The 22,145-nt window shown below is 41.5% G+C and overlaps 1 protein-coding gene across 3 annotated transcripts in view; it reads left to right on the top strand.

Annotated features, from left to right (window-relative positions):
- The window catches only part of vps13b (vacuolar protein sorting 13 homolog B), a 372,345-nt gene that overhangs the window by 229,957 nt on the left and 120,243 nt on the right, over positions 1 to 22,145 (top strand). For 2 of the 3 annotated variants that reach the window (XM_028581590.1, XM_028581591.1), the window contains exon 32: positions 14,881 to 14,960. Coding sequence is in view for 1 of the 3 variants with exons in the window: in XM_028581593.1 (XP_028437394.1) it covers positions 14,881 to 15,084; positions 20,067 to 20,193; positions 21,684 to 21,827 (475 nt within the window). In the remaining 2 variants the exon portion in view is untranslated. Of the gene's footprint in view, positions 1 to 14,880; positions 15,085 to 20,066; positions 20,194 to 21,683; positions 21,828 to 22,145 lie in introns of those variants that run through there. The other variant, XM_028581593.1, reaches the window with a different exon arrangement.

Here is a 22,145-nt window from a genome sequence, read left to right as displayed (position 1 = left end):
TCACAGAGACTAAAGTCTAATTAGTCCAACATTAAACAGATATTGTAAAAACTGTTACATGGATCTCCGTTAAATTTGCTGTGGGTAATCTTCTTGAAGCTGCACTTTCATATGTCTCTTTGTAGCTTTGCTTAGTGATGGTTCGGAGTAATTTCACCCTAGGGTCCTTTGCACCCTGACCTCGAGCCAAACCCCCAGAAGCTTTTTTCACCTGGGTCTAACATTGGGAGAGTTAGCGTAGAGTAGCATTATCAGCTGAATAGCTTATTAGCGCAGGGGCTAATGGACCCACGTTTGTATCTCGTAAATGACCCCACTAATAATGCCCGAAATGATACCAAACTTCTACACTAGTACAAATAGGTTATGTACTCATAAAACGATGGATTGGAAAGTTTGTAAGTACACCAGAAGTTTATGAACACTTGCCTGCTGGCTTCTGCTCTCTGTTGCTTCTGCTGTTGCTGCTGCTACCTGCAGTTAGACGAGTGCTTAGGGCTGTCTACAAATTACAACACAGAAAAGAGATACAACAAAAATATTTATTAATTTAATGATTAAATAAGCTAATGTCTCCAAACTTATCTCAGTTATTACTTGTCTCCTGCTAGTTATACTACAGCACTTACTTAAAAAAGTTAAATTAAAAAATATTTTTGTTGCATCTCTTTTCGGTGTTGTAATTTGTAGACGGCCCTAAGCACTCGTCTTACTGCCGGCAGCAGCAACAACAGCAGAGTGCAGAAGCCAGCAGGCAAGTGTTCATAAATTTCTGGTGTACTTACAAACTTTCCAATCCATCGTTTTATGAGTACATAACCTATATGTACTACTGTAGACGTTTGGTATCATTTCGGGCATTATTAGTGGGGTCATTTACCAGATACAAACGTGGGTCCATTAGCCCCTGCGCTAAGCTATTCAGCTGATAATGCTACTACGCTAACTCTCCCAATGTTAGACCCAGGTGAAAAAAGCTTCTGGGGGGGTGTTTGGCTCGAGGTCATGGTGCAAAGGACCCTAGGGTGAAATTACTCCGAACCATCACTTTAAAGCTAATGTACTTGGACTTACTACTTGTTGTCTGGAGTTTGAACCTTCACAGTTGAAAGCATTTAATTGTAAGTCGCTTTGGATAAAAGCGTCAGCTAAATGACATGTAATGTAATCACGGTCCTCAGAGGATGAATCTTAATGATTTTTATGACCTCCTCTGGTCAATTTAAAAACGTTCTATACAAGAAATCTGAAAATAGGTAAATGCCCCGACATTAACTGATAAAAATCATCTTCCTCGAATGATGAACCCTTTCAATTTCAAAAATAACTGCTATGCACATTTTCATTCTCATTGGAAGATAAACCCTTTTCATTTTGGTAACAGCCATGGCCTTCCTCTGGCCCCGCCCAATTACCTCATTAACCCTGGGTGTGTGCGCAGTGCAGTTTCCCCTTTCACGTCCTTTTGATACAAAACTGAAACACACACAGTATAGATTCTCCCCCCTTTAACATCTGTCAGTGTGCTGCTATGAAAGCGTTCCGCATTCCTTGTTTGATGGCACTCAAGGTGACAGACCTTAATTCAGAGCTTCCCGGAAACTGCTCTTGTGTTTTGGCATACTGCTGTCGGTCAGGTCGGGATGCATGCTGACAGAGGCGAGAGGGATCACCCCTCAGCTGTCCTGCACTCATAAAAGGGCCTGATCCAGGGGTTGACCACGGGGGGGAGGGGGGGTGTAAATGGTTCATCCTGAAGCAGGATACAAAGAGTTCTAAGAATACACCCATACTACCAACATAGGAAGCTCTGTGCTCTAATGCAGCATGTGATACACACATTCTACCCGTGTTACCCTGTCAAAGTCTGATGTGTGTGTGTGTATGAAATTGTAACTGCGTATGTTTTGTGTATGTGTGTGTAGTCAAACCCCAGCCTTATGCAGTATTGTGTTTTAGTTCCTTTTCTCCCTGCTCATGACATGTTGATGTTCTGGCATCCTGTGTGGTTGGTTTGAAGCTGTCATTGTACTGACAGGGACGCTCTGACTGGCCAGTCCCACAGCAGTAGCGGAGGCCAGGTGGACTGTCGGGGGAATTCAGGGATACTGTATTGATAGTCCGTGTGTCTCTACTTTGTCTAGTTTCTTTTCATATGATTTACATTGAAATAGCTGAACTTGAGCCATGTGTCGATATGCACAGCAAGATCTGAAACAGAGGGAGAGCTTTTTCAACTACAAGTAACAAGAGATCACATATCACACCAATTCTATCCTCACTTCACTGGCTTCCTATTACATTTTGCATTGATTTTAAAGTACTAGTGGTAACTTTAAGAGCCCTGCATAACTTAACTCCCCAGTATATCACTGACCTCTTCCAACCTTATATGCCAAATCAGGCTCTTAGATCATCTGAGCTAAATTTGCTCGATGTCCCTCACCCACTATAAAACTTGAGGTGACTGGGCTTATAATATTTGGAATACTCTCCCCTTATCATTGGGATCCCTGGACTCCCTGTGACGCTTTTATGAAACAGCTGAAAACATTTTTATTCAGACATGCTTTTGGTTAGCAAATAACTTTTGTTCTGATGCAGTTTTATTCTCGTCATGCCTGTGCTGTGTTGCAATCTCTCTTTTTGTATTGCTTGTATTGTTTAATTGTTTTAAATGTTAAGCACTTTGTGAAAGGTGCTATATTAACAAACCTTACTTACTTTTTGGCAACTTTTTTTCTCAGAGCAGTAAGGCTTTGTGTGTAGTTACAATGTAGTGCTGTTACAGTTGTCAACAGTTTAGTTCTTTGGCAAATTACATTGAATAGTTACATATCAATTCAACATCATTAATATGGTAGTGTGTATTGTAATTATTTTTTTCTTTTTTCAGAAGAATGAGCAACCTAGATGTTGAGTTTCTGTATATATACAACTCTAACTTTGTTAGCATATCCTGTGTGTATTTCCGGAGGAATGTGCCCATATATTTGTGTGTGTGTGTGGTCAGTAGTTTCCTGCCAAACAGCAGTTATCAGTAGGCTACTCAGTAGAACATCAGACCAAAGCAGTGGCAATTGGAGAATTGAGTAAAAGTACGAAAGACGAAAAAAAAATAGAAGTCAACCTCAAGAAAGAAGGAATGTGCAGATGCTTTCAAATGTCCATGTGTGAAGCCACAAGCTCTTCTGTGGCTCTGGGAAGCCAATGTGAAACCAGTGGCATAATTGCCTAATGCTTGTGTAATAAGAGGCACATTACAACCCCAGGAGGCCCAACCAGGCTTGAAATAACCACAGGCTGGCACTTAAGTAGGCTCAGAACTGTCTTCCTCCTCCTGGTCTTTACCAGTTGTTTTTACTCAATCCTGCTAAATATCAAATAGCTTACAGTTTTTAATGTACAGTATATTATGAACTCTAATATTTTATTTTTAGTCCCTCTACATCCATATGTTTGGTCTTGTTCCGTCACTTTTGTACCTTCTTGCTTAACACACAAATATTCTTCCTAAATAAACAAATGCGTGGAACTTGGACATACTCTCCTGTGTGTTTGCAGTCTTGAGGCACTCACTTCGTAACAATCCCTATTAATGCATCTGTAGTAGTAGTTTAATGCATTTGTACTGTAACAGTGTCTATGTAGTTTTTGTTCCACACTCCAGTTCTATCTCAGCCCACATTTATTTCAAAAATTGTGTGGTATTTAGAATATATGTATACCATAAATGAACCGAATGTAGAATGTAACAGATGTTTCCCTTTCCTGTGTATTACACTTTAAGAGGCTATTGAATTATTATTGATGTGCACTTAAATATTGTGTTTTGTAGACATTCCAAATCAAACACAGTAGTTTACTTGGCCAAGGTTGGCCTGGAGAAAGAGACTCTCCACACAGTAAGGCTGGCAGGTGTGTGTGTGTGTGTCTGTCTGTCTGTCTGTCTGTCTGTCTGTCTGTCTGTCTCTGTCTGTCTGTGTCTGTGTGTGTGTCTGTGTGAATGTCAGTCATGTTACTTCAGCTGCAGGTTTGAGAGAACCACAGAGGGAAATGTGAAGCCACCGTGTAGACAACTCTACTGCGGTGGTCTCCTTTCTTCTCTCCATAACTTACCCCACACACACACACACAAAACAGCCCTCCAATCAGCACCCCACCCCTGTCACTTTATCATCGCACGCATGCAGGGCTTTAGTTACGCACAAGTTAAAAATTATTAACTTGAGCAAATATGCTTTGCTCCATATATTTATGCTGAAATGAAATGTCCAACTGTTGGCAAGACTTCCATCCATTCCTCAGTAATGACGAGGAGCCAGTGTTTAAAGCATCATTGTTCCCCCCCTTGATATTTTTCCATCTCCTCTTCTAACAACTGAGAAGGCATTTGAAGGGCTTTGAAAGGAGTTTTTTTAAGGCCTCATATTTTGTGTAGCCTGGTAATGGACTGATGTTATTAGCATTTTAAAGCCACATGAGAGTTGTTTTTTTAAGGAGCAGAAGGCTGGTTTGAAGGCTGAGGGAGCGATCCAGCTGACAGACACATGTTGGACAGACAGCACAGCGAGACAAGAGGCTCACACATCACAACCTGACATGTCTCAGAGAAGCACACAAACATTCTCACACACACACACCATATCACACACTCTGCAAACTGCATTTGTACAGACACTTAGACTTGTGCACATCAAGCACATCCCACACGTGTTTTCAACCACACACATACGTCACTGTGCGGTCTGTTGTTTCTGTGAGACATACACAGTAGAATTGCTAGTATTTAACCTGCTTAACTGTCCATGGTTGAACCTGTCACTAGTCTTTGTCACCTTCCTTCTCAGTCACCAACGCAGAGTATTCTATCCAAGCCACATGAAGCCAACTAAGAACATTAGGGAGCTGACATATAGAATTTCAGGTTATTATTTTTACCTTTTGAAAGACTTAAATATAGAGATGCTGATGGAAATGAGCGAATATTTGCAAAATGATAGTTTGGAGAATAGATTTAATATAAAAAAATAGATTTTTTTCTACTCTCTCCAGTATGCTTTCTGCCCTTAATTAATTCTTCCTCCTCTCCACCCGTCCCTAACTGGCCTACTTCAACTTCATGCCTGCTCTGTATTACTCCCCTGTCTATACATGGTTCAGTCTCCATGTATCCTACAATCCATCTCTCTTATTCCCCTCCACCCAGCCCATTAGTGCCAAGCCATCTCACGGGATGGTGTAGAGGTTTTCCTACCTTCTCCCTTACTTCTCCCCCTTCTCCTTACTCTCTCACTTCTTCCCTGCCCTTTTCTCCCTCCCGTGTTCTGCAGAATGTCCTCCGTCTTTTTTTTTTCCCGTTTTGCCTGTCTTCTAATCTCCCTCTTCTCTGCAGGATGCTGCTGAACATTTGCTACATGTGCCCTCATCTGTTCTTCACCTCCCACTTTATTTGGTCTCCTCGTTGCTCCCTCTCGTCAGTTTCTCTCTAGTCAGCTCACAGGATGCGTAGAACATTTCCTGCCACAAGGGCTACAGGAAAGAGGCCGAGCACAGCCCTGTTTGATGTGCCATCTCCTCTAATTCTTTACACCTGGACTACTCACTGTACAGCGTTTCTACTCAACAGAAGTTCTCTCGTTCTCCCCCTTCTTTCCTTCTTTCCTTCCTTCCTACAGCGTCCTTCACTTGATTTCTCAATCTCTCCCTGCAGCCTCTTGCTTCACAACATAGTCTCCTTTTCAATATGTTTTAAAGGGGGTAGAAACTTCATCCCACAGAAACACAGAGGGCTTGTCTTATTCTCATCTCATAGTTCCTTTCTAATAAAAACAAGGCCCACTCCGGTCTCCAGCTCAACGCAGACACTCCTGAAGCTCTGTTTTGCATGTTTTAGATTTTTAACTCCCCTCCTGCTACTTCTTGTATTAGTTTGTCCCTTTTTTCTATCCATTTCGTTCTCTTTGTTTTTTTTCCCCAACAAATGTTCTCAGAGCCTGCAGCTGTTTTGATGTTGGCATGGTGGTCAGAAGTTTTGGCATTGTGTTGTTTGAATGCCATATTTTCACAGCACTGCCTGTTTAGAGTTGTGGTTTGTCAGGAGCCTGGCCCGCAGGGGCCACTTCCTCCTTACTGTTCTGGAGTCACTGTACCAAAACACTGACTGGCAAAAGAGGAGAGGGGGAGAAAACAGAATAAGATGTTAGGAGAGGGACAAACAGTAGAACATTATCACGGAGGTAATTATGTAAAGTTGATGTATGGAACTATTTATGGAGGTGTACTTCACTCTTTTAATTTCTCCAGCATTTTGGCATGTCACAGTAGGAAAAGAACAGGTGTGAACAATTAATAATGGCTCACTGTCGCACGCCTAAATAGATAGGAGCCATCGTTAATGTCATTAGGAAAACCTGTGAGCTCTTTAAGTCTAGTGTCTGCTATGACATTGTCAGACTGTCTATTAACTTCCCCCCTTGACTTCTACTGCATTTGTGCTACATTTGTTGGGAATTACTGGAATTGTTGGGTCTTTGTAAATTATAGAGTGTGGTGTAGACGTACTCTATCTGTAAAGTGTCTTGAGATAACTCTTGTTATGATTTGATACTATAAATACAAATGAATTGAATTGAAGTCCCTCTCCCATCCACCCCTTTTTTGTCCCTTTTCTCCATTCTTCCCTCCCTATCCCTCCCCAAATCAACAGCACTCCTAGTGGAATTAGGTGAGCATGGGAGTTAAGTCTCTCCCCCCCCCCCATGTGATTTCTTCAGTTATAGGGGGAAAAGGGGGAAATCTCCCATATAGAAATGTCACTTTGTATAAATACACTCGGCGGTTTGGATGAATGCGAGATCCGCTACAGAATTCTAAACACTGGCTCTGCAGTCATTTACAGAGGAGGAAGAATTAGCTGATGTAGGAAGCATGTGTGCCCCACATTATTGTAATTATTTAATGCTGTTTTTCCTTGCTGACATAAAAGTATTTGGACACTATCTCATGAAAAAGCGGTTGTAGTCCTGTAGTCTTGGGCCGCACCAGGGGCTTCTAAGCTGCTCTCGTATTCTTAAAGTCTTGCCTGTCTCTCCTTAAAGCTTGTGATTTAGACATAAGTTTTTAATTCCATTATGTGGGAGCTTCCAGCATCAAGTCATTGTATTTTGTTTCACTCTGCCTTTGTTTGCTGGAAGGAAATTTGAATTAGAACAAAATGTTGTTTAAGGTCAAGGCAAACGTCAACGAGTAGGACCTACTGTTTTAGCTATCCAGTTACATGTTTGTTCAGCCTGTCTGCTAAACCTGTAGCATACGTTAACCTAATCAAATATGGCCATCATTTCCCTGACTTTGTTTAGGAAAATTTTCATTCTTTATCCGAAGAAGGATAAGGCCTTGATATGTAATCTCGTTGCTTTAAACATTTGTCAGAATTCAATAATTGCTGTAAACAATGTGTAATCAACTTCAAAGTGCTCTGCCAAATACCCTTATTTTCACAGATAAAAATGAGCATCTTCAAAAATACACACAAAGCGCCTAATGTGAACCAGCTTGGCAATGCTGAACCGCTTAATCAATATCAAGTGGAAAAAACAGTAGTGGTTCATGCTGTTGGATCCATAAAGTGGGCCTAATTTTACAGCTCCATAAAACACCCTCCTTGCCGGAGCACAAAGTGAACAATTTATGTGCAGAAGTAAATCACAAAGAATGCTCTGAAGACTGTAACCATCTTGGTTTGAGACTCATATCATAGAGGGAATGTATATTGCTTGTGCGTGTGAGCATTACGCTTTAATGCAATTGCGTTTCCAGGCGTGTGCTTTTATGCCCGTTTGTCCTGGTAGTGTGTAGTTATTGTCTTAAAGAGACTACAATGTAATTTCTGTTTAACAGTGATAAGTGATATACGATTTGGGAGTAATGAGAGGAATATGCATCACTGCGTCATGTATTTTCTGACAATCTGGACAGCATGTCTGATACAACATGTGAGGTGCAGCTGTACAAGTATTGCTCTCGCTGTATCATCAATTATCATCAATCTACTTCAAATTGCGTCAGCTGGAATAAATGGTTTTGGTCCTGGGTGATTCTGACTCCTTTATGTTTCACAAGAAGTTTGATTCACTTCAGGCTTTGTCAATCAGACCAGTGAACACGCTGAGTGCCTTGCCAGAGACCAGGGACAGACTTTGGATCTGGAATCTTCCTCCAGCAAAAGGATTATTTTCCTTTAATTAGTGTAAAAGTAGCATTGAGGTATGTGCCTGTTCTACTTTAGCTTGATGAAAATGACTGCATATGAGGGAAAGCCAGATCCTTGGCTACCCCTGCCATGTTCCCTACTGCAGCCAGTTCTGAATAATCTATTCCACGCATGTGTTTAGCGATTAATTAAAGATAAGGCCTCTCAAATTAAAATGGCAGTGGGATTACATCATTGTGAAATTGCTTGGTGGGGACCTAAATCTGTTTTCAATCTGAGGTCTGAGGAAGTCAGCGAGGCATTCCTTTCACACCTCTGCAGCAGGGACCCACTGCTAAAACTCTGCCTGACATGTCTTATAAAAGCAGCCTTATGTCGGTTTTCAGAGCAGGTAGGAAGCATAACAAATCTGTAGCTGCTAACAGAAAGTGATTTCACAAGCTCTGATCCACTCAATTATATGAGGAAAATGGTAGCTTTGTCCTGTGGTGACACACACATGACTCATAGTAATTTTCAGCAGCAACTTATGCAAATATTGTAGACGCCGCCATCTAAGACAGACTGATGCACGCACACGGTCACACGCAAATAATGTCAGTCATTTTTAGCAGAAGCCTCAACTACATTTGTTCACAAATAAGGATGCTACAGTAGGTTCCTTTCTTTAGTAGATCCAGTGCAGATGTACCTACTGTACGAAGGAATCCAGTAAGTAGTCATTGCTCTTAAAAAGCCGATGAATTCATCGGTGTTTTAAGCCCCCAACGTCTCCTTCCAGGCAGCGCTGTCCCTGTATACTAGGAATGTTCTGAGCTTAGAGCTACAGTACATGCCAGCAGAAGCAGGAGAAGAGCACAGTTAAGGCTAAACAGACCTGTGTGTGTGTGTGTGTGTGTGTGTGAGAGAGAGAGAGAGAGAGAGAGAGAGAGAGAGAGAGAGAGAGAGAGAGAGAGAGAGAGAGAGAAGCAGAACAGGAGCACTGGAGACGACATCTGTGAGTTTTAATAAAAGGCCCTTGCAATACTATTAGCAGGGACAAACTGCAGAGTGCTTCAGACTGAAATGTAAGTTTGAAATGGCATCAACATTCTGACTGATGTACAGCCAAGGAAATGTGATAGTATACGGCTTTAAAAATGCTTTCTCGTTATAATGTGTTAATAAATGAGTATGTGTCCACTATGTGATTGTAGCAAACTGTATGTTTTACTCTACAATGAATCATGGACTATGATGAAAGATTAGCAGTTTAATTGACACAGTCACTGGCGTGTGTGAGTTTCACGAAAATACACCTCGGCCGAAAGCCAAATGAAATATCTGTTCCGTCTTCACTCATGGCTTCTTTGCAACATGGAGCTCTGATGCAAGAAGCAGATTTTGAATTAGTGCATGATGAGCCTATAAATAACACCGGTCCACGCTGACATATTTAACAGGCCGTCATGGCGAGCACATGTTAGCCAGTGTCTTCAGAGCAACACTTCTAATACCGACCGTGTTCATAACAATATAACTTCTCTGACATGTAAACTGCATGGGAGATAAATGACTCCTGTAATTAAGATATGTTGAAATCAAAGTGCAAACACTGACTTTTGGTATGCACCATGTCTTTGTAAACAGAGGGCCTTCTTCTGTGGTGCTTTCTCAACTCCTTACTATCATGTACCGTTGTCTTGAGGGTGGTATGTGCTTAAAGCTAAGCCCTGCTTGTATTGTATATAGAAGTAATAGTTTCCTCCTAAGATCTTGTGTAAATATGATATAATTGGTTGAGTATGAGTGTCTTTAAAGTGCAATCAGTCTAATGAATAACAGGCTTCTGTTGGGAGCAGCAGTGGAGATGAGTAATGCTGTTGGGCTAAAAAAGAATAGATTATTAATTTCTTTGCCATGGGAATATGTCACTACATCAAAGCCAAGACACAATATGTGAAAAAAGCATATTTTTCATTTATTGTGTATTGTGCCAATGAGGAAAAAAATCAACTGTATATTGGAATTGTTGGCTTAAAACACCCACAAGTAAGAACCTTGTTATTGCCAATTGTGACAAATTTGGAGCATTGTTGCAGCTTTGTTGTCTTGGATATTTTGTTGTTTTTGTGACCGTGTTTGACTCCTGTTAAAAAAGGCTCTAGTCATCAAAAATAGTAGCCGCGGTACAAAAATCCCTGAGGGACTGGGTCTTATATTCTGCTGAGTCGCCATGTTCCACGACATCATTTTCCCCTCTCACTCCGAGGGCTGCTCAGTGTTGTAATTCCGAGCCTTAATTACCATAATTGGTAGATGCAAATTAACAGCAATTGGTCTTGACTGGGGTCATAAATCCACAGCTCAGAAGTTGCTGAACTTCTGGCAATTCAGAGCGGACCACCGTAGGCAGGGGTGCTTAACTTACTAAGTAATTGCAAGTTTCATGAATCATAATGCTTATGAATTCCCCCTCAGCACACACACAGGCCCATTGGGACCTTGCTTTAAGCCACTGGGAGTCATAGCAAGCGGATTGAGAAGCAACTGTGCAGCTTTGGCCTCGCCACATCAGAAATACCATGGAGGAGCTCCTGGGTGCTAATGGTGTTGGCTAATACCATTTGTAGCCACAGAGAAAGAATATCAAAAACCTCAATTGAACACTTTCTTTTTTTGGAATTTATCGAGCGATACTACTTATGCTGCTCTCACAAAACCTCTTTGCCTTTTGGATGTTCCTTTTGCGTATGCGCAGACCCCACCACAACATTTAAACGACACGGTTTGTGTATGTGTTCTTTTAATTCAAATAAACAGTAGTTGAGGTCTGCTCAAAACAAAGAAAACGCAACACTTATGAAATATAGCACACGTGTGACTGGTACAAACCTAATTTAGCTTGACTTGGCCAAATTAAGCCTGAGATACCAATACAATTTCTACTCGGTCCGCATGTTCTACTAGGAGAGCAGAAGCGGAGGGCCCCATCTCTCTTAAACACACACTTACAGGCACTTGCACACACACATTTACGTACACTCCTGCCTCTGTTGAACGTGGAAGCAGACATGTATTGCTTGTGATTGTTGGGGAAATGGAGTGAAAAACAGGTCTGGGGTTGTGGGTTCAGGTTGCGGGTTTCAGAGTGACGAGATCCAGAAGCCAGCGGCGTTTGGTATTACCCTGCTGCTTCCTGCCCCATCGTCCTGGGGCAGAGGATGGGGATGGGGGGGAATGGATTGAGTTTGAGAGAGGAAGGTGGGAGGCCATTTAAAGCCAAGAGCCACGGTACACCCTGGCCCAAAGGATCCCTTCGGCAAGAGTCTTTGACACAGCCCACTGCTCCCACAGTCCTACCATCGGGCCCCGAGCCTCAACCAGATCCCACTGTGGTTTGTTTTACAACCTTGAACCGCACGTAGCCTTCAAAAACCTTAGCTTTGCAATCACGCTCTCCCAAGATTTCACTTTCTCTCTTATTCAACAAGTCCTCTTACTTTTTTACCCAGTGGCTCTGTTCAATGTGATTCTGTATCCGTGTAACACGTTCAATGTATTTCACTTTATTTTTCTTGCAATTCATTCTCTCCTATCGTGCAAGTTCTGTATTTCAAGTCTGGATGCTATTTAAAAGTTGTGTGCAGCAGCAAAGTAAAACCTTCACTGGTTGCACCTAATGCCTCCATGGCATGCAGCAGCAGTGTGTCAGCCCATTTGCTGTTTATCAGTACATTCATGTGCATTAGCTAATGTGTGTGTGTGTTTACTGGTGCATTATGCATGTGGCCCTCCTTGAATCCTATTACCACTTTAGCACACGTTCCCAAATCTGCTACATGTTAAACACTCAGTCCTCCCACACGTCTACTTCATAACACAAATCATAATTGATGCTCTGCCCAGCACATGCACAGACCCAAAGAATGCTAAACAGTGGAACATAACTTGCAATTAATTGCCCATTTGTAAATGTGTCTGCATATCTTCTGTTCAAAGGAATTTGGACCATCATTATTTTTTTTCTCAGTGATGAAGTACCAGTGGGTCGCTCTTTCCAAGTCCTGCATTCTAGCTACATAACGCTGCCATGCCTTCATGATTCTGTCTGCTGTTTCCCACTGCAGGGTTTGAATTGGATGGAGGTTTTGACTTTGTGCCATAATAATGTTGGATGGGAGCCCTCATATTTCAGCTCTGATGCGAAATCGGCCCAGTGGCTTTTCGGACTCAAATTGGGTTTAAATTGTGTCAGAAGAGGGAGAAATGTTTTTAAAAATAATAGCCATGGATGCCATGAAACAGAGCGTTCTTACTGCAGAGCTTTTGATCCGTTTTTATAAATAGCAGAATTTTGTCGTAAAAAATAATGTTTCTGTGGTCTTTTCCTGCAATTAAAATAAGGTTGGCTCAGGAACAAGGGCAAAACTAAGTACTTGTGTTTGAGAAAAATCTCTCTCCCTCTCCCGCTCTCTCTCTCTCTCTCTCTCTCTTTCTCCCCCCTCTCCCTTCCCTCCCTCCTATGCCTTCCTCATCTGCAAAAGCATGTCATTTATGACTTGTTATTTGCAATTTGCTCCATATTTTTCACATGGTAGTGGCAGATGTCTGATAATGGCATGTGAGACCCAGCAGAAGGGTGTGTTCCACCTGCCCTGCTCTGTATGTTTTCAGTTTGTCCTTGTATACGGTGGGCAAAGTGAGTGTCGTGCTTTCCCAAGGCATTCTCTAATTCCTGTTAGCCAAGCAGTGTGGTCTTCACATGACCAATCAAAGATGTCAAACCACCAGTGTTTTCCCCCCACATGTACAACAAGAAAATCTGGCTTCAATTATTATTGCACCCCAAGGGGAACTTCCAAAATTCCCCCCCTCCTCATTTGTCAGAAATGAAGCTCTCTCGTTTCCTGCGATTGGCTGAAATATGTCTTTTGATATTAAATCACACCGGTTTCCACTGGCTGCATGACCAAGACAAATGTTTATCATATTTATTTATGTCACTGGAGATGACCCTGCAGCTCAGCAACGCAGAGACTTGGCTGCAGCCTCCCATGTAATGTTGATTATGAGTAAGAGAGTCTCCGAAATAAGCTGAAGTTAAGAGATAATTTGGAAAGCATATGAGGTAACTGTGGTTTGTTTAATGTGAAAAATACAGTTTTGGGGTTGGGGAGGGTGATGGAGGTACTGTTACAAAAGCCCTAATGAATCTAGACTGACACATCCCACCCAAATCTTACAGCGCCCTTGGTTTGATTTATATTATACTCTGTTGATAAATGTGGTTCCAAATGTTGATTAAAGATCTGTTTCACTTGTTTGTATGTCAACAAATCCAGCTAAATCCAGTTATACACCTCTGATCTCCCATTGCCATTGTTTTTGTACTTGGTGCTTATTGTCATAACATCACGCTCTGGTAGAGGCCTTCCCAGTGTGGCTAAGGGAGGGAAACGCTATATGAAAATTGCCATTGACGTTGCCGAAACAAATAGAACTACTCATGCTGCCACTACATCTGTAGCCATTTTAAGCCCTTATTTATACCATTTAAGCTCTCATTTGAATTCACCAGCACAAATAAACATATCATAACGAACCGAAAGCCCTGATGTCATATGCAGATGTTGAATTTTGATTATTCCTTTTGCCTCGTGAATTTGTCAGGATCTTGTCTCTCAAAGGCAAAATAGATGACATCATTTTTTCTTGGCGCTGAAGGGACAGTGTTTGCTCACTTGACTGTAGCAGTTCAAGTACAGAGACACCGCTGCCCACTCCTGCCATATCGCTACATCTCTTCTACCATATCACAGTTTGTGTATACTGTAGAAGTCCTGTGTTTCTGGAGACAGAAATAGAAAAAGAGAGAGGCGGTAAGAGTCTCCACACTACTGTGCCGTAGAGCCAGGGGTTTAAGCAATGTTTACTGCCAATGATAAGCTGGCATGAATCTGAACTTTATATAAAAGGAAAATGATTTCACCTGAGACCTGCGGGGCTATTTGAGGCCTGGCTGTACCAAACGCTTTGATTTAGTCATAAATCACCCTGTAACAAACTAAACCACTGCATAGGCAAAGGGAAGAAAGAAGTCCGTAGTGATTAGGGCCTGCTGCCAGAACCTCTCTACTGGTTCAGTATTACAGACTACCTGGTCATGGACTTCATTGTAATTGACTATATAAAGTACAGCCTGAGCCAATGTGACCCCCACAACAATAAATAAAACCTATTCACGTTTTTTACGTTTAGGTCAGTTTGACCTAGACACCTGTTTCCCCCCCCACCACAGGCAATAAAACTTTTTAACACTTCATCACTGAGTGTTTGATAAGACTCATATAAATCACTGTGCAACGTGCATAAACATAGGTTTGACTTACATACTTATAAATACTATTGAAGTAGTTGTACATTTTTATTCCCAGCTTCTATACACGTTTGTACTTTCTTTCCTTTGTATTTTTTTTTCTTTCCTATTTATCATTCCTTATACATTCTGTATGTGTGTCTGATATTTTGCTGCTATAGCACAGAAAATTCCCAATTTGGGATCAATAAAAGTCGATCTAATCTAATCTGGCCTGGGTTTCCTAGACTTGTTAGCACACTATTTGTATTTGTGTGATTTGTAAAAGTCACTCAACTAAATAACGTTTTCCTTCTCTTCCCTCTAGACGTGCATTGCACCTTGGCATCCTGCGTGACCCGGGTTCAGAGGTGGAGGACCGGCAGTATCAGGTCGACCTCCAGTCCATCAACATTGGAACGGCTCAGTGGGAGCAACTCAAGCCAGAGAAGGAGGGAGCCAAAGGAGGTGTGTCCGTGGAGAGTGAGAGGAGCTCCCAGAACCCGGCCCTGGAGTGGAACATGGCCAGCAGGTCAGGAGACACTTCACTATTTGCATTTTAAGAATAAGGGGAAGATGCTGCAGTATGATTAATTCATTCAAGTAGTTACCTATGATTATTTGTAAATAATTGTTGTTGCATTTTGAAAAGAAATCTTGGTTCATCCATTGTAGAATAGTAAACATTCAAACAACAGAATTGAAGAATTGAACTTTACAAAATGTTCTGTTGTCTGTAATATCTGATAGAGTCATTGACTTTACACAAGCCAACTGTATGCTTACTGCCCAGCACAATACAGCAGATATATCAGGACTTTACGTATCAAACTAGGACTAAAATATTTGTGGTTATTGAAATAGCATTTGTCAGGTGGCCAGAAAGAGAACACAGTTGACATTCTTAGTCCAGTGGTTCAAAAAACCTTTTCAAGGCAAGGACCCCTAAACTGACACAAATCAGACCACGGACCCCCATTAATTTAATTTCTTCCCAGGTTGCCCATCTGATAGGATTTGTTCTTTTAGATGTTTTATTACAGTGTATGAAGCCCATGTCCAAAATAGTCATATATTTTGTCCCCGGACCCCAGTTTGAAGGCCACTGTCTTAGTCTATTTGGATGAATCCCATACAATGACAACAGCAAGCATAATTCACATTGCTGCTAGTCTAGATTAAATTGTTATACCTCTAGTCAGGTTGTGTGTGTGTGTGTGTGTGTGTGTTTGTGTGTAACTAACTGTGAATGGTGAATGTCCCATACTGTATCTCATCAGTCTTTATGTGGGAGCAGCATGTAGTTATTGAGTTAGCGCCCTATCATGGAGCCTCTCCATGCACAGTCATAATTACAAACCCTGTCATTTTTTTTATAGACTCGGGAGCTAAAACAAGCACAAGTGTAACAGCCTGTTTGGCCCCACATCCTTTTTTCCACTCATGTTTTCAGAGGGAACAGGCCCAAAAATCACAGAATCACAGGCAAAGAGTCCAGATTTGTTCCCTGTCAACTAAAAATAAGCCTTGTGGAAGAATGCAGTGCAGAATCAACACAGGCCTGACTGAGACTGTGTGCCCTCGGGTCATCAGAGCTGAGAGTGATGCTGGCTGAGATACGCACACCTTCTACGTGCAGACACAGACAAACTCAGGCATACTCGCTAATGCACACGCACACAATCAATCATACATTCTTTACTGTATGACACACATACACACACACACACATACACACACAGTATGAATGTATGATAGTGGAGCCCTTCAAGCGAAACACAGACTGCAGCTGATACTGATGCTGGGCCTTCAGCTGTGAGACCTGCCATAAGTCCCTCCTCTCTCTCTCTCTCTCTCTCTCTCTCTCTCTCTCTCTCTCTCTCTCTCTCTCTCTCTCTTCATTTTCTGTCAGCTCCCTCTGCACACGTACTAATTAGGGCAAAACATATACTTTACAAAATACTTTAAAAAGTAGTCTGATGTACCTCTTCCAGGTTTATCCAAAACATATTTTTTAAGCAGAATTAGGCAAATGTCAAGTTAAAGTTGAGGTGCTGACTACACTGACATGGGTCAGACATCACTTTAAAAAAGGATGTAAAAAGCAATAACGCAGCCATTTTAAATAAGTTTGGTTATTTGAAGTTCTTTTAGTTAATGTTTTCAAGTGTTTTGGTATGTGTTCACTTTATTGCAAAGTGTTTGTCATATTTGAATAGAAAATAATCAATGCTGTCTCCACTCCTTTTTTGGGTCAGTTAAAAGGTAGAAATCCTTAAACCTTATTGTTCCATTTCAGTAATGAAATGATGAGACATCATGAGGCTTTCAGCCAGAGTGACTCAAAATGAGAGCTTTAGTTGTTGACATGTCAACAAGACAATGAAGTGGACCTATGGGATGTTTTTCCTAACCACTAGACCACCCTGATTTCTTTTTACTCTCCCTCTATTTGTCCCCAGTAGTTTTGACCATCTATCCAAAAAAATCCTCCTTTGTCTTTACCTTTGCTAAACGTGCCAGGGTCTTTTGTAAAACAGCCCTTATAAGTAGTGGACTTGAACCTACGTTACCATCTTACCCTCTTATTACTGAGTCTGACGAGCTCATATGAGCAAAGGGCTACTGAGGCTCAATCCACTCGCAATTTTTCTTTTTTTTACTCGCAATTTGTCTCTCAGTCGATGAAAACAAGGCTGCTTGGGCCTAGTGCCAAGGCCAGATTGTCTGACAGGGCAACAAGGTGAGATTTTGGGCTCCAGAAGATGCTGAATGCCTTTTTGAGTAGACTTAACTTTCTTTAAACAAACTATAGCTGCACGTCTGGATTTCTATTCAGAACTTGATCACAGGATGACCTAACATGTAGCTTAACAGTTACTTTTTTACTCAAAGGATTGACACAAAGTGTTATACTGTTACGGTCACATTGGCAACTTAAAGTGTCATAGTGATTACTCATTTCATTATCAGAAGGTTTAGCTTTGTCTCTTCTCATTTCCATATCCTCAATAATTGAGGTTCACACCAGTAAGTCAGTATGCTTTTGTGTGATCACACTGAGGTCAAAGTTGCTGCTGTTGGTTTTTGGCTGTGGTTGCCTCCTCATTCCCCTTTCCCCTTGCCGTGGCAGGAGACAGCTCTGGAAGCTCTGTTGGAAATTGGGCTTAGCTGTGCTGCACTGTATACCCCAGCCTCAGCCACCAGCACGACCGAGTCATAACTGAACATGTGATTTAGAATGTTCCAACACACTGAGGAAAGGGGAGTCATGTTCACAGCTTTACTTGTCTGCTGCAATCACCCGCAGAAATACACCACCTCGGTTGTAACAAGTTTTGACACACACCACTTCCAAAGTTCACACCTTTCCCTCATTCCCTACATCGATCCCCCCTCTCTCTTTCCAGTTTTGGACTGGCATGTTCACTCTGCAGTTCTTTAGGTTCAATTCCAGTAGTTGCGGATCTGCAGTGGCCTCAGTTGGCTTCCTGAGGTTTTGCGAGGAAATTCCAGCACTATGGATCCACTGACAGCATCTGTCCTCATCACAGTGTGTAGTTGCCGGCTAGGAAAGACCCGTGTCATGGTGCTGTGAACTTCTCCCCTCCTGTCAACCACCCTGTGCAGCCCCTTCTCTTTTTGACCATGCCACGGATATCTCCACTTACTGTTAACACTGTGTAGCTTTATATGAAAACAAAGTCATTCTTTCCATTTTTTTCTGCTTTGTACCACACCCATTCAAAGGTCTGCACACACACACAAACACACACAGAGTTCTCGGGCCCAGTCAGGGGACCCCATATTACTGGTAAACCAAGCCTCATGCCTCCTAGCCTTGCTGGTGAATGATAGCACCTGTCCCCTGCAACGAGACACTCATTGTTTCAATCCCTGTCTGAGGGGAGATTAGCCAACACCAATTGGCCTCACAGATCATTTCACCTCCGAATTAGGCCTCCCTTAACCTCTCTACGCAGAGAAATGTGTCCGAAAATAATCCCTTAAGGGCACTGGTAATGCACATTTGTGTAGCAGAAGTGAATATGATATTGGTTCTGGTTGAGTACTGTACTCCAGGCCACCTAGAAACAGGGCCTTTTTTAATCCTCGCCAACTATAAATATTGGAAGCCATACCACTTGATTGTTTTAATAGCAGCAGATGTGGCAATTAACACCACTTTATAAAGCCCCCTTGTATATTTGTTTTACTACTAACAAATGTTCCCACAAATATGACTTGATTGTGGGAATGAACATTAGTGAAATGGAGAGAGTTGATGTGAGAGGGTCTTTATTTGATCTTGTGTATACAATTAAGGGGTGTTCTCAATTGAGACTTGTCAAATAACGTCTCACTCTGTCTCTGTAACCATATTCAAGCTTCCAGCTAAAATGTGTTAGACCAGAAATTTAAAAAAGCTCACTTATGGGAATATTTCACAGGTCTGGCCTGCGAGAGAAAATCCATTTTGAAGTCTTTTTATTTTGAGTTCAGCTTTTCATCCTACTGGTTTGAATTTAAAAAGCCAGAGCAAGTTTGAAATATGTGTCTGCCTGTCAGCTAAGGGCAAAACAAAAGTTCGGTTTTGAACAGTTTGTGGTTTTGACTGTGTTGTGTTGACTTGTCATTCCTGGGCAGATGGGACAATGCTACAAATATTTTACAATGGTAACCATGACAAGTTATTAGTAAATAAATGTTGGGGAATGTTATTGAATAAGTGGTCCCTTATGGTAGCTTTTTGTATCGCAGTATAATGCTAAAATCACTTCAACACCAGGACTATACACTATTACCTAAAATATAATTCAGTAATTAATACTTTTTAAATGAAAATGTCCATCCATGTAATCCCTTGATTACAATAATGACCTCCAAATGTCTATATTTATCCCATCATTTTTCTCAATTAACAGAATATTAAACGTCCAATATTGTAGCAAGGGAGTTTTCCATGTCTTTTTTTTATTATAAACAAGTCAAGGTGCTATATAAATACTATGAAAGTATCAAAACGCTCAATCCACATAGAAATGCACACAGTCCATATTCAGAAACTGTGCCTTTAAACGAGTCGTCAGGACTTCCTTGTGATGGTTGTGATGTCACAACTATACTATATATAGATAGAAAGTGCCGCTACAGTGTCGTTACAGTCATTTCCCGGCTGCAATGACGGTGCAGAGACGCCCAGAGCGCATATATGGGAAATCTGGAAACGGTGACCAATCAGAGCAGACTGGGGTTAATCCAGAGGGGGGCTTAAAGAGACAGCCGCTAAAACGGAGCGTTTCAGACAGAGGGTGAATACAGGTATATTCAGACAGACAGTATGAGAAAAATAAATGTTTTTTAAACATTGAAGCTTGTAAACATGTTCTAGTAGAAACCCAAAATACAAGTATGCACCAGAAAAGGACCACGATAAGGGACCTTTAACAAGTAATGGAAGTTATCTAATGAGGCGTCTGCTAATAGTTTGATCCTGTATGTATCTCTGTTCAGTATCAGGAGGCACCAGGAGCGGCGGGCCATCCTGACACCAATCCTGACTGACTTTTCTGTTCGGGTGACTGCTGCCCCAGCCATCATCTTCAGCAAGAATATATCCCCTGACTGTGGACAGCCAGAGGTCAGTATCCACTCAACACAGCTTTGTATAAATCTCTTAAAAGTCTTCTTTTTTTTTTTTTTCATTTCTGCAAGAAATTTTCTTTTTTTATGTACTGTGGCAAGTTAATTCAAACAATCAAAGTGAAAAGTCATAAAATGACAGTATCAATATTTCTATCCTCAAACTTTAATATCTAATAATTAATAATAACAGGTCCTGAGGATGTAGAGATTTGCTTAAACAAGGATTTTCTAAGAAACCCACAGTGAGTCAGAGGTTGCATATTTTTCTTTGTCTACTACGCAGAGCTCTGTTCACTTACACTGACTTGTAATGCTCTTTGACTATGACCTGTTATAACCATGATTGTAACCATTACTCTCACAATCCGTTGTCCATATGAAAATAGACATTGATTATGTGAGATGTCAGAAGTATTTACGTTTTGCTTCTTAACATACAGTAACTTACTCATTAGGATTCCCTCCGCCAGTCCGCCGTGTAATGGAGGCTTTTGACCCACACAGTTCAAACCTTTCTGCTTATACAGCTGATGTTTTCTGGCACGGCTCTCTGCGACTTCCTGCCTCTTTGATGCCTCGTCCGTCCACGTTAACATGCCCCTCGACAATGCGTAACAGCTAATCCATAGTTTGCACTGACGCACACACGAACACGCAGAGACGCACGCACACACACACACAATGTGATTTGTATTACTCCCTGAGATATGGAGACTCAGAGCCAGTAACAACACAAACAGGACTTTGAACTACATAGTGTAGATAAATTGCAACAGTTTGTATAATAAAATGCATTCATTTTCAACTAACTCCCAGTTAGATGTATGCATGCTTACCACACAAATGTAACAGCTATCTTTATTGAATTATTTATTAATTCATTGTAATCTCTATATGTTCTGCATCTTTAATCTACAGTCTAAATTTTCACTCACCCCTGCAGCATATTCTGTAACTATTATTGTAACTATTATGCTACTATGACACTGTGTGTTAAAATGACCGCTACAATTACTACTAATAACAATCATATTGATTATACACGTAATATGTTATATACATCTAAATCAGAAAATGTGTTTAAAAAGTGGGTCTTAATAGATCATGTTTACACAGTAGTTGCCACATACCATTGTGTAGTTACTGTAGGTTTGGCCCATGTGTGTGTGGTTGAACCCAGAGTGTTAGTGAGTGATATCCTGTTAGATGTAGCCTCCAGGCTGAGGTTTGAACTGCTGGCTGTGGGTGGGACCCGGGAGAGGACAGAGGGAAGAGGGGAAGGAGGGAACAACTGAGCTAAAGGGAGCAAGACAGAGGGGAGATAGAAAGTAAATAGCCCGAGAGTACAACAAAAAAAATAGAGAGAGAGAGAGGCAGTGCATGAGGTCACAAACCCTCCTGATGTGTTATTGAATGTCTTTCCTGCTCTCTCCACCCACCTCCCTCTTTTCATTTCCCCCTGTGCTATCTCCTTTGTCTCTGTAGGAGGTGGTGGTGTGTGGCCACTCTCTAGATGTAAATGTGACCAGCAGTCTGGATTTCTACCTCAGCGTTGCCCAGGTGCAGCTTCTTCAGCAGCTTCTCAGAGAGAACTTGGTGGGGATGGACGCTCCTGAGAAACGTGCTGAGGTACGTACTGTAATCAACAACATCTCTCGATTCAGCATGTCCTTCCACTTCTTCAGTCTTTAGTTTCTCAGAAGTATATAATATATCAATTCTGCTGTACTCAGAAAAACACACACACACACACACACACACACATGAGGTCATATGAAGCCTTGCTCTACAGTAGTTATATTCCCATACTCTATCTATCACATCTTGCCCCTCAGATCACCTCTCTTTTGCTGATGATTAACATCTTTGTACCAAAGTTTGACATCCATCCATTAACAAATCACTGCACGAGCCTATGCCAGTTTCGCTCAAAAATACATCATCATC

This window comes from Perca flavescens, chromosome 6, assembly GCF_004354835.1.
Source record: "Perca flavescens isolate YP-PL-M2 chromosome 6, PFLA_1.0, whole genome shotgun sequence".
NCBI lineage: Eukaryota > Metazoa > Chordata > Actinopteri > Perciformes > Percidae > Perca > Perca flavescens.
Note: the sequence above shows the minus strand (reverse complement) of the source record. Positions and strands in the feature narration are given on the sequence as shown.